The 12128-nt window shown below is 39.5% G+C and overlaps 1 protein-coding gene across 1 annotated transcript; it reads right to left on the bottom strand.

Moving 5' to 3' along the window:
• Positions 1-502: 502 nt before the first annotated feature.
• On the bottom strand, positions 503-11671 carry LOC100701050 (NLR family CARD domain-containing protein 3-like). Its single transcript, XM_019357086.2, has 5 exons — positions 10801-11671; positions 6126-6296; positions 5194-5367; positions 4279-4307; positions 503-2712 (listed from the first exon to the last, which is right to left on the bottom strand). The coding sequence occupies exons 1-4, from the start codon at positions 11646-11648 to the stop codon at positions 4292-4294; spliced, it is 1209 nt and encodes a 402-aa protein (XP_019212631.1). The 5' UTR covers positions 11649-11671; the 3' UTR covers positions 503-2712; positions 4279-4291.
• Positions 11672-12128: the final 457 nt, after the last annotated feature.

Genomic DNA, 12128 nt, shown 5'->3' with positions numbered 1-12128 from the left:
TATTTTTCATTTTACATGCATCTTCTATCCCCTTTGTGATCCATGGCTTATTTGATCTGTGATGCTTTCTAGTGATTTTCATTAAAGGACAATGTTTTTCATATAGTGAAATTACAGTTGATAGGAATGCATCATATGCACTACTTGAATCTTCATTTGCAAAAACCTCATTCCAATTGTGTTCCTTTAAGTCCACCTGGAGGGCAGCAATGGCTCTTGTTGTTCTATGTCGTATCATATCAAATGCTTGATTCTTTTTTTTAGTTTTAATCCCAAAATAATTTTGAAAAATTGCAAAAACAGGAAGATGATCGCTTATATCAGTTATAAGAAGTCCACCTACTATTTCATGGTCAATTTTATTTGTGAATATATTATCTATCAATGTAGCTGTATCAATTGTTATTCTACTTGGTTTTATAATTACAGGGAAAAGGCAGTTACTATACATTGTACTGATGAAATCTGTTGTTTTCTGATGTCCGTTTGGGTTTAGCAAATCTATATTAAAATCACCACAAATTATTTGCACTTTTTTATCATTTAGGTTGCTAAACATAGCAGCAAGTTTTTCATTGAATGTGTCAAGGCATGATCCTGGTGTCCTATAGATGCAACTTATAATTATATTGCTAGCTTTTTCAACATGGATTTCAATAGTAACACATTCCAATACGTCGTCTATGGTGCTTGACATACATTCAATCAGACTACATTTCAAAACTTTATCTACATATAAAGCGACACCGCCTCCTTTTTTATTCACCCTGTTCATTGTAAATAATTCGTATCCTTCCAGTCCCATTTCACTAACTTTCTCATTATCGAGCCATGTTTCTGATATTGCAATTATATTAAACTTTTTTAACTTACTTAAACATTCCGTAATTTTAGAGAAATTTTTATACAGGCTTCTACTATTGAAATGTATGACTGACAATGCATTTGCCATTTTAATATTCATATTAAATTGGTCATCTGTATAGTACTCACAAGTACTATTATTGTTATTGTAGAAGTAATTATCTGGGTCAATGTTAGTTTCAGGGTCATGCATGTTGTGCTCTGCATAGTTAAACATTTTGAAGTTCATCTTCTCAGCGTGTGTGGCAAAATAACCTCCTTGACAGTCCTTCTCATAATCAAAGTCTTCCTCTTCAATATCTCTGAATGGAAACCTATAATCTGTGTCCAAACTTGTCATTTATGTGTTTTTGTTGTTGTTTTTCCCATTGTTTTTTGAGCCATAAGGCCAGAAACACTTTCCATACCCATTGTTCATTATCCAGTCGTCACTTTTCCAATAGATTCCATAGCAGATTCCTGATTATTTATATTGCTCCAAGTCTTTGAGTTCTCTTATCATCACAACTTTCGCTTCTTCTGGAGTGCCATTTAGTCTTATCATTACTTTGCAGTTCCTTGTCCATGTCGCTTGTATCTTATTTTGTTTTCTCAGGCTGCGTGCCTGTCTTGCAATTTCAGCAGTCTTTTTCGTTAAATGTTCATTTAAATACACACCGGTCCCTTTTAGCTTCTTACCCTGTTTCAGTAACTCAATCTTTGTTTTGCGACTCACAAACCGAAGAATAATTGCTGGCTTTGTTTTACTGTCTTTTCTGGGGAGCGTGTGGCATGCTGCGATATGATGGCTCTGAATACTTACATTCTTCGTTTGAAGGAATTTTATCACTTGCTGTTCAAGCGTTTGCAGCTCCTCAACCGGGGCATCTTCACCGTCTTTACCTCCGCTAGCTGTTACTCAGGCATAGGTTCGGTGTTGCGTCTCCAGTCCACTTATGACTAAGTCATCCATTCTTGTGTACTGTTCAAGATCCTCGAGTCGCCGTTCCAAGTCGTCTATTTTCTTGTCCTTCTCCTTTATCAAGTTTTTTAGTTGTTTTATTTCATCCATTAGGTCATGTAGCATACCTTGTTGTTTAGCCACTTTGCTCAGTTCATCAGACATGAAATTAAGTGATTTCCTAATCTCCTCCAACTCCTCTTCAACTCCTGGGTTTGCTTTTTTAGGCGGCATTTTGAAAATGGTGAGATTGGTATTACCTTGTGATGGCCCGTTGAAGTCACTGTCGATTTACTTGTTGGTGCCTTGCTAGAGGAGCCTGGGCCCAGCGGTTGCTGGAGGATCCCGGGCCTGGTGGAGCAGGAGGATCCTGGGCCTAGCAGCTGCTGGAGGATCCTGGGCCTAGCGGCTGCTGGAGGATCCTGGGCCGAGTGGCTGCTGGAGGATCCTGGGCCTGGTGGAGCAGGAGGATCCTGGGCCTAGCAGCTGCTGGAGGATCCTGGGCCTAGTGGCTGCTGGAGGATCCTGGGCCTGGTGGCTTCTGGTGGATCCTAGGCCTGGTGGAGCAGGAGGGCCCTGGGCCTAGCAGCTGCTGGAGGATCCTGGGCCTAGCAGCTGCTGGAGGATCCTGGGCCTGGTGGCTGCTGGTGGATCCTGGGCCTGGTGGCTGCTGGTGGATCCTGGGCCTGGTGGAGCAGGAGGGTCCTGGGCCTAGTGGCTGCTCATAGAAGGAGGCACGAGTCAGGCTGCTAGCAGCCTGACCATGTTGTCAGTACTTCTCCTTTGTACACAAGATCAAAGATTTGTGTCTTTGTACTGGAACAGATTCAGGAAGTTTGGGGAGAGCCACACTTTGACCACTGATTTTTTTTCACAGTCACTCTGCAAGTACCACTGTATGTCTTGATCTGTTTAAGATTGAAAAAGATTGTTCTTAAGTAGATTGTTGTATATGCTTCATATGTTTTAGGAAAACAGTCATTTCATTTTCACAACATAATGAAACAGCACAATTCATTTCTTAACTCTGAAAACACAGACATCCAACATCTTAGTGAATCATGAAAGAAAGGATGTGATGTGCACTCGTAAAAAAAAATTTGCGCATGTAAAAAATAAATTGCAGGTGCAAGTGTTGCATTTTGAGGAGAAATTTATTTTGAGCGAAGAAAAGCTAAATTATTGGAGACCAAAACAGCCAATCAGAAATTTTTGGCATCCAAGTCTGTGATTGGTTTGTTTTGTGGCACGAATATAACGGTGTACAGAAAGAGTTGAACACCCAGGGGCAGAAATGTTGAGAGCATAAGCAACAAATTGCGAGCAAGCACAAATGCAAAAACTGAGCGAGAGGGGCTGCTTTCATGTGTGTATATGGATAATAGCAAACACTGAAATACATATTTTGCATGCAGCAATGGATTTTGTTCACTCAAAAGTGTGCTTTTTAAGTGCCTGTGAGCAAAAACAAAAACAAAACCTTTCCTATTGGTGGAAAAATGTACATGAACATGGCATTTAGTTGTTTAGGAAGGGGGGGAGTTTTAGGAGTGACAGCGATGTTTTGAGTTGTGAGAGATCTGCATTGTTTAGCGTGTTTGGAGTCTAAAGTTAGTGTGTTGTCTTGTGTAGTTACTGTGTAGCGTAGTCAACAGTTTTGTTGTACAGTATGTGTCAGAACAATGAGGCGACTGCTGAGTGTTACAGGAGTCATACATCTCCTGTTGTCAGGCCTGCAGGTATCAGGCTTGTGATGTTCTCCTTTCTTTCATAGTGGACAGAAATTATTTTTTGGAGTGGCACAAATAATTTGTGTGGCATCAAATTTGATGCAGAACAGCTGATTGTTCTGTAAATAGTTTGAAAAGTTTATTTAAAAAAAACTCCTTGGCTGCATTTTTAGGTAAACAGCTGCAAAAAAACTTTGTTGTTTGCAAAACTCAGTTACTTTTTTTGAAGAAGTAACTATATAATTAATTGCCCAACATTGGTCATTATATACTGTATCTTGCAGACAGAGAGTTAAAGGACTCTCTCCCACACCACAGACTCATAATACAAGTCAGAGCTTTATAAAAAAAAAAAAAAGAAAGAAAGAAAGAAAAAGAAAGAAAGTTGTGTTTTCAAAATTGGAGTTCAAGTTATTTTTACTTCCAATAGTGTTAACATACTACACAGGTCATGAACAAGATTTTTTTTAACATTTTCATTGTAAGTGGGCTAAAGCACTTTAATTAAAAGTAGTGAAACATAAATGTAGATGCTGTAATTTCATTATTTTAATAAACCATGTAACTTAGATGGATTCGATGCTGGTGTGACCACAGTGCACACGTCTGATGTTGCTCACAGTGGTCCAAGGGACCGCTCAGGGAGTTTGTGTGTTCGCTCAGACACATGAAAAATTAGAGGGAACATTGGTGAGCAGTGAAATACATAAATTAATCCCACTAAGAGATCTGAATAATACTTACCACAGAACAGCATCTAAACCAAAGTCACTCTGCAGGAACATGATGAGACAGGACAAAGAACATCTTTGTGTTAATAAAGTGAGAACAGACACTAACAAATTCATAATAAAAACAAACAACATTAAAACTGAGTATAAGGCTATTCAGGGATTGTAATTAACTCATTTTTGTGCTAAACTGCTGTTACTGATCAGTCAGTGTCTCTTGGTGTAACCTGTGAAGGATGTAGGTCCAGTAAGAAGTGAGCAGCTTACTATTGCGAATGTGAGACAAATAACATTTCCTGTCATATTTAATTTTGATACAGCCACATTCACAGTTCATCTGTTTTCAGGAATGAAATTTCTGTTTGTTTTTCTGAGAACATAATGGCTATAAAATACTGATGTACATGTGGCACATTTGTAGTTAGAAGCCATGCAAGCAATGTCAAAGTCAGGTCTCTGCTGAAAAGACATAGACAGAAAGAGCTGCTCTGCTCCTGTTGACTGTTTTCCACAGAAAGAGGTGGGTGTAGAGCTCATTCTAGTTTGACTTGAATCCACAGATAGTAAAAGAAGTTTCTAACTAGAGGTATGAAGACGTGGTTAAGAAAAAAAAAAAGATCTCTGTGTTGTTTTGAACAAACTCCTGAAATTTAGATTCTGAGGACATGTGAAACAAACAATTCATAAAGTGTTTTGACATGAAACCTTTAAAAGTGCAGTTCAGTGTTACCATATGAACTGAATATTTAAAGTTTTTTTCTCTAAGTGAGGAGTAACTTTGTTCTGTTGTTACTGTGGATCATCACAAAGTCAGCCTTCTACACATCCTTATTCTCTTTGTATGTGTGATTTCTTGTTCTTCAGACACACTAATAAACAGAAACAAAATAAATATTTTTCATTGATAATCTAAGTGAAGTGAACTGACCTGTTAAACTGTAGTTTACAGTGTGGACTCTCCAGGTAACCATACAGCTGTTTCATCCCTGAGCCCTCCAGGTTGCATCTTATTAGATCCAGACGTTTCAGATATGGAGGGTTGGACTTCAGAGCACTGAGCAGAGCAGCACAGTTGTTCTCTGACAAAGTGCTGTTCTCAAAGCTGAATAACAATCATGTGAATTACAAAGTGTTATTTTATTAAATCACCTTTATCTTATGAAAACACAAGTAAACAGCTAATGGAGGTACAGACTGCTGCAAACTGAAGATTATTGTGCAAACATACAGACAAAACACACTCATATTCATAACACAATATTTTGTGTTATGAATATAAAAACTGCAAGTAGATCAAAAGAGAAAGAAAACACACACACACACACAGACACATATGTCTATTTGCTGTTTGTAATGCTTCTTATTGCAAAATAAAAATTGCACTTTGGACAATAAAACCTGAGAAAATCTGAGCTAATGTCATCTTCACAATTTTTTTTTCCATTGTCAAGGGTTAACCTCAGCTGTTTAGCAAAAATAAACAAATAATGATGATAATATTAATATTCTGTGGGGTAATATTTTGAAATATGAGCAATGCCAGAAAAAGGATAATCAGAATATCTCATCAATGGTAGAAATGCTCTTTCTCATAATTGATACAAAATTTCATCATTGGCTGAGTTAATGGTAAATCAGTGGCAGGGATGTGTTCTTAAAATCTCTTATTCTTTATGTGCAAACTCATCTAAAAAATATCATTATCTATAAATTGCAGGTTGTTGGTCAGCTGCTCTAATCTCTGGTCTTTGTCTCACCCACGTTCTCCCCCTCTGGTTGGGCTATAGGGGGATCACTTCATGGTTTATTTTACTGAAATATCTTTATAAATAACAACCGATTCAGTTTCAGGTAACTGACCTGAGTGTCTCCAGTCTACAGTTTGGATGTCCCAGATGAGTAAAAAGTTCTTCTGCATATTTCTCCAGGCTGACTGAACTCAGGCGCAGCTCTCTCAGATGGGATGGGTCTGACGTCAGAGCTAAGGCCAAAGCTCCACAGGAAAGCCCAAAGACAAAAACATCATAAAGTCTGCGTTGAAAAATATAATAGAAAACATGTTATTATCAAGAAGACAAATTATATTTATTCTGTGAATTTGATGGAAAACAACTGGACACTGTCTCTACACATTAGTAGTTCAGCTGATCTGATACAACTGACATGAAACACTTTAATAATAATTCTAATACGCGGATGAAGGAGACAAAACTGATTTCCATTTCACATGTGTGACTTAAATTATTTTTTTCTTCATTTACACATATTGTATTAAACGGTAAACGAGCTGGACAAGCTGGACACCACATAAAAACCCCATTAAATAAAAGAAGGAAAAAGTGAGACTTATTTCCTGATGAAACCACAAACATATTTAATGAACCATTTTTACATCTTGAATTAGGGCTGTTCGATATAACGATATATATCGGATGACGATATAAAAACGTCTATCGTTTCATTTTACGCTATCGTTTGTTTTGTGGTGTCGCAAAATAAACTGTTTACGGCAATATTTTTTCATTATTTTGATGGTCACTGTAGTGGCTATATTAATTTCCTAAAGTTCTCTCTTTCTCTTATATTTAATATAACCATATTACAGACGGACAAGCGCTTGTTTTTATGCGTTGTCGTTAGCAACAACGACGGTAAAACCACCTCGTGTCCGCTTGTTTATTTTCCACATAAACCTTTCACAATAAAGCTCAAGATCCTGTTGAGACTTTTCAAAATAAACTGAATCACATGAAAGATGCAGAGTATTTACGGATGAGAAGCAAAAAAGAGCCGCCAGGTGCTAAAAAATAAACCTTAGACTCAAACGTTAGAACAGGCTTTTCCCCGCAGCACGCCGTGTAATAAATACTAACAAAGAAAACGGCGGCCGTTACAACCTATGTCTAAAAATGTATCGTTTCATGCATCAGTTAAAACACTCGACTCCAGGTACGCGACGCCCAGCTGGAAACACTTCACGCAAGTCGAGCTGCCCGAGATTCACAGAATTTACAGAAAATGTTACATTTTTGTGATTTATATCGTTATCGGACGATAGATGTCTTAATATCGGGATATGAGATTTTGGTCATATCGCACAGCCCTATCTTGAATTGCAGATGCCATGTATTTTTTTAAAAGTGATATGGAAATGTGACATTTTCATGGCTGATGTGATGCAAGTGCTGCTGTGTCGGTCAGCTCCAGAGTTGTAAAATGAAAAGTTGGACTTGGGATCAATATAAGTCAATCAACAAAGACTGAAGTGTCAGTCATTGTGGCAGGTTGTGGACTGTGACTCAACTGCAGGGGACACAGGGAAGGTTGGCGTTCAAAGTTGATATTCATTATGCTAATCATGCTTTCCCCATTTCAGTAGCTACTGGGGCCCAAAAAGGAGGAAGATATGCAAAAAAATAAGTACAGAGCTGAACTGAAGTGTGCAGCTGAAAAGCTGCTAAAACCAAACTGGTTAAAACACTAAATACACACTCATCTTAAAATGCTGTGTGCTTTGGGTCCTTCCTATTACAGTCTCAGGTGATTAATTTATGACATCTCACTGTGATGTTATCAAGCTTTAAATAGATATTATTATCACTGACTGTACCAAATCACTTGACTGATTTCATTTCTATTGCTGAAAATAAACCACAGTAACAACATTCAATGTTATCCCATTACTTTCACATTTAGCCACAGTCACTGTTTCAGCTGAAGATATAGATGTGTGAAAATGTAATCATCCAAATAATTTTCTGTTAAAAAAAACAAAACATACAAAACATTTTCAGTGTTTGAAATATCTCAACAAGATTTCTCACAAAATCAATTGACATTTAATGTTTACAATAGATAATTGGAACTGTGTAAAAGAACAACAAGAATGTTTTAGCACAGTGGTTCCCAAACTTTTTTTGCTGGGCCCCCCTTGTTTAACAAGAAAATGTTCGCCCCACCCCCCACCCCCGCGCGTGCACGCGCGCACGCACACGCACAAACACATCCTTCAACCACACACACCCATATTTTGCTCCATTGCGGTTTATTTCACACCTCAAACATTTATTAAACAATTAAGCAAATACAAATAATCTGCAATAAATTACAGGTAGTAAGAAAATAAACTACCAACTCTTTTACGCTCCGTCCGCACCTACACGGGTATTTTTGAACGCGCAGCTGTTTCGGGCACATGTAAACGGCGTATCGAATCACCGAGAACGGAGATTTTTTAAAACTCCTTTTTTTTGCGTTTACGTGTGGACAAGGAATACAGAGTTTGTCACACAATGTCAAAGGTATGTGCCTTTTTCACGTCACACTGTGCGCCACGTTATTGTTTACATGAGATGAATGGCAGATAGAGACAAAATACTGTTAATCTGACTCTGCAGGTTTTACACGCTTACATATACAGGCAGTTACTGTCCCTGCATTTAGAAAGGCAGAGGCGTCACGGTGTAATTATTTTACATGTAGTTGTTTTTTTCCTGTGTAATAATGTTCAACATTGCTATCAATACATTTTTCAAAAAAACCCTCTACAAAATGGGTTCAAAAACATAAACAACTGTGGGATACTGTTTGTCCGTGATTTGAACAGCCCAGGGGCCCGTTCTTCGTACCTCGCTAAGTAAGTTAGCCGGATTTGAATGTTGACGATTTCGCGTGATCTTGGATCGTTCGGTTCTCCGAAGCTCATCTGGGACTTGCTGTCATAGCAACAGATCCGTAAGCGTAAACCTGCTCGGGAGCAGGTTTACTTTATGTAAACAGGATTAGATCGCGGCCTCTCAGGTATGTCCGCTGCAGTTATATGAAAGCAACAGCGATATTTCACCACTGTTTTACCATAAATAAATATTATCAATGTAACTAAAGATAATGCAGCATTTGATTCTTTTATTGATTTCATACAGATACATACAGGTCATTTCCGAAAAAAAGGGAAATGTACTATTAATCATTCTATTACATGTAGTAGATCATGTCAGATGTAATTCATATTTTAGAGTAGTAATAGTAAATTACTACGTGCAATCAAGATGAGAGACCACGACTATAAAAGCGAAGGTGGATTTGGGAAGTCTGTCGCAGCCATGTCCTGTCCGTTTGTACGCGAGCAAGGAAGGTGCAAGATTGATAAGGAGAGTTTACAGAATTTAGCGTATATTGCGGGATAGACAGGATCCTTTAGCTCAGCGCGACGGTGTGCTCATAGAGAGATATCGATTCTCCCGTGAGGGTATTATTTACTTTCTTCCTCTCTCTCTCTCTCTCTCTCTCTCTCCCTCTCTCTCTCTCTCCCTCTCTATATATATATATACTTACTGTACTGTATATACTTACTCCCGACTTACTGTGCGTGCTTCAGTCACCCCTTGCATGGGAACAGGTAAAAGTGATGGAGTGTTATGTCAAACTACACACAAAAAAACCCACAATGTCAATAAATGTCACAGTACAAAAAGGGGTGTGACAAGGGGGTGCAGGACCACCACCTGTCTTTATTTGCTCTGCCCTTTTCTTGGTTGCTGTTATAAACAAACAAACAGATTATTTCAGGGTCTCTTGTCATAGACTAAAAGCAATATAAGTGATAAATATTACCATTCTGTAGAATATTCTTATATTTCACTTTTACTTTTTCCCATGTTCTAGTGGGTCCTGTTGTGGCTCTAATGTGAAAGAGGATATGATGTAATATAATATAATGTGGTATAATATAATATCACATGATATAATGTAATATCATGGATCACTTACGAGTTTAATTTGTCAGCAACTTTCTGCCAGCCCTCTCTCCTTGCTTTTGCAGCCTTTGCAGTGTTCCCCTGCGTTTTAATTAAACTCTGAAACTCCTGATATCCCTCAATCAAGAGTTCTTGCTCTGCTGCCGTGAGATACTGCGCGCGCTCCTTCGACATCTTCGCCGACCAATCACAGGGTTGCCGATCAATGTTTCTACTATCGATGCGTAGCCCCTTTTAAGACACCCAGTGATCTCAGATTACTTCAGCCAGCTATACTAATCGTCAACAACAGGTGTGTTCGGAGAACCGGATTAGCGAGCTCAAGGTTAGCGCGATGATTTGATCTTGGATGTGTCATTTGATCTTGGATGTAGTAAGCGAGGTACGAAGAACGGGCCCCTGCGCTGCTCCCGATGCAGGGAAAACTAATTGTGCAGGGAGACCTACCTCAGCACTTGTGCAGGTGAAACCAAAGGGAAGATATGCTTCACCATATTTTCTAGTCTTTGGCTTAGAATGAAGTTGGTTTGGAAACATATTCAGCTATGCTTCATCTCCTGCTTTGCGTTTGTGTGGGCGCCCCGTGCTAGCAGTGTCCAAGCATTGTTTTTGTTTTTTGTTTTTTTCCCTTTTCATGCCGCGCCCCCCCTGCAATAGCTCTGCGCCCCCCCTAGGGGGCGGGCCCCACACTTTGGGAACCACTGTTTTAGTAAGAATAGCTTTAAGAACTAAACTATTGATCTACACTGATTTATAATGGTAATCACATCTGGACTCACCGAGCCTTTCTGCAGTTAACCATAGCTGGAATCAGTCTCCATCGTCCCTCCTGTGATGTGTTGTACTTCTCCAGATCAAGCTCATCCAAAACCTCCTCTGACATCTGCAGCATATGTGCCAGAGCTGTGCACTGAATTCCAGAGAGTTTCTTCTTTGACTTGTTTTGTGACTTTAGGAACTCTTGAATCTCCTGATGTACTGAAAGGTCCTTCATCTCCATCAGACAGTGGAAAATGTTTATGCATCTATCAGGACACTTGTCATCAATTTTAATCTGCTTAAGGTTTTTGATGGCTCTCTGGATGATTTCTGGACTGCTCTCTGTCTGACCCAGCAGACCTCCTAAGAGTCTCTGGTTGGATTTCATAGAGAGGCCATGAAGGAAGCGAACAAACAGTTCCAGGTGGCTATTTGGAATAAGCAAGAATTCTTCCATGGCTCTGCTCAGAAAATCGTCCAGAGAGGAGATGTCCTCACTAAAGAAGTCCTTCAGCTCCTCTGTCTTCCTGTTGGTGTAACAGTGGAACATGTAGACTGCAGCCAGAAACTCTTGAATGCTCAGATGAACAAAGCAGTAAACTGGTTTCTGGAAGATCACAGACTCTCTTCTGAAGATCTCTGTACAAACTCCAGAGTAAACTGAGGCCTCTGTGACATCCAGACCACACTGCTCCAAGTCTTCTTGGTAGAACAGGATGTTCTTTTTCTGCAGATGTTCAAATGCTAGCCTCCCCAGTTTCAAAAGAACTTCCCTGTCAGCACTGGTGAGCTCTTGTCGCCTCATCTCTTTCCCATCATGGTAATTGTCTTTTTTCTTTATCTGAACCAGCAGGAAGTGTGAGTACATGTCAGTCAGGGTCTTGGGCAGCTCTGCTCTCTCCTCTGTAGTCAACATGTGCTCCAGAACTGTAGCAGTGATCCAGCAGAAGACTGGGATTCCACACATAATGTAAAGGCTCCTGGATGTCTTCAAGTGAGAAACGATTCTGCTTGACAGCTCTTTATTTCTGAATCTCCTCCTGAAGTACTCCTCCTTCTGAGCGTCAGTGAAGCCTCGTACTTCTGTCATCCTGTCGACACATTTAGGAGGAATCTGATGGACTGCTGCAGGTCGGGAAGTTATCCAGATGAGAGCAGAGGGAAGCAGATTCCCCTCGATGAGATTTGTCAGCAGCTCACTGATGGTTGACTTCTGTGTGACATCAGACACAAGCTTCCTGTTGGTGAAATCCATCAAAAGTCTGCTTTCATCCAGGCCATCAAAGATGAACAAAAGATTACACATCGTGAGCTGCTCTGCTGTGACGCTCTGTAATGTTGGATGGAA

The sequence above is a fragment of the Oreochromis niloticus genome, linkage group LG3 (assembly GCF_001858045.2).
Source record: "Oreochromis niloticus isolate F11D_XX linkage group LG3, O_niloticus_UMD_NMBU, whole genome shotgun sequence".
Classification (NCBI taxonomy): Eukaryota; Metazoa; Chordata; class Actinopteri; order Cichliformes; family Cichlidae; genus Oreochromis; species Oreochromis niloticus.
This window is presented reverse-complemented; position numbering and strand designations above follow the sequence as displayed.

Coding starts and splice junctions, on each gene's coding strand:
- LOC100701050 (XM_019357086.2), bottom strand. CDS start 11,648: ATGTACTCACACTTCCTGCTGGTTCAGATAAAGAAAAAAGACAATTAC. Junction 6,297..10,800: donor GTTAACTGCAGAAAGGCTCG/GTGAGTCCAGAT, acceptor TTTTCAACGCAG/ACTTTATGATGTTTTTGTCT. Junction 5,368..6,125: donor TGTAGACTGGAGACACTCAG/GTCAGTTACCTG, acceptor ATTGTTATTCAG/CTTTGAGAACAGCACTTTGT.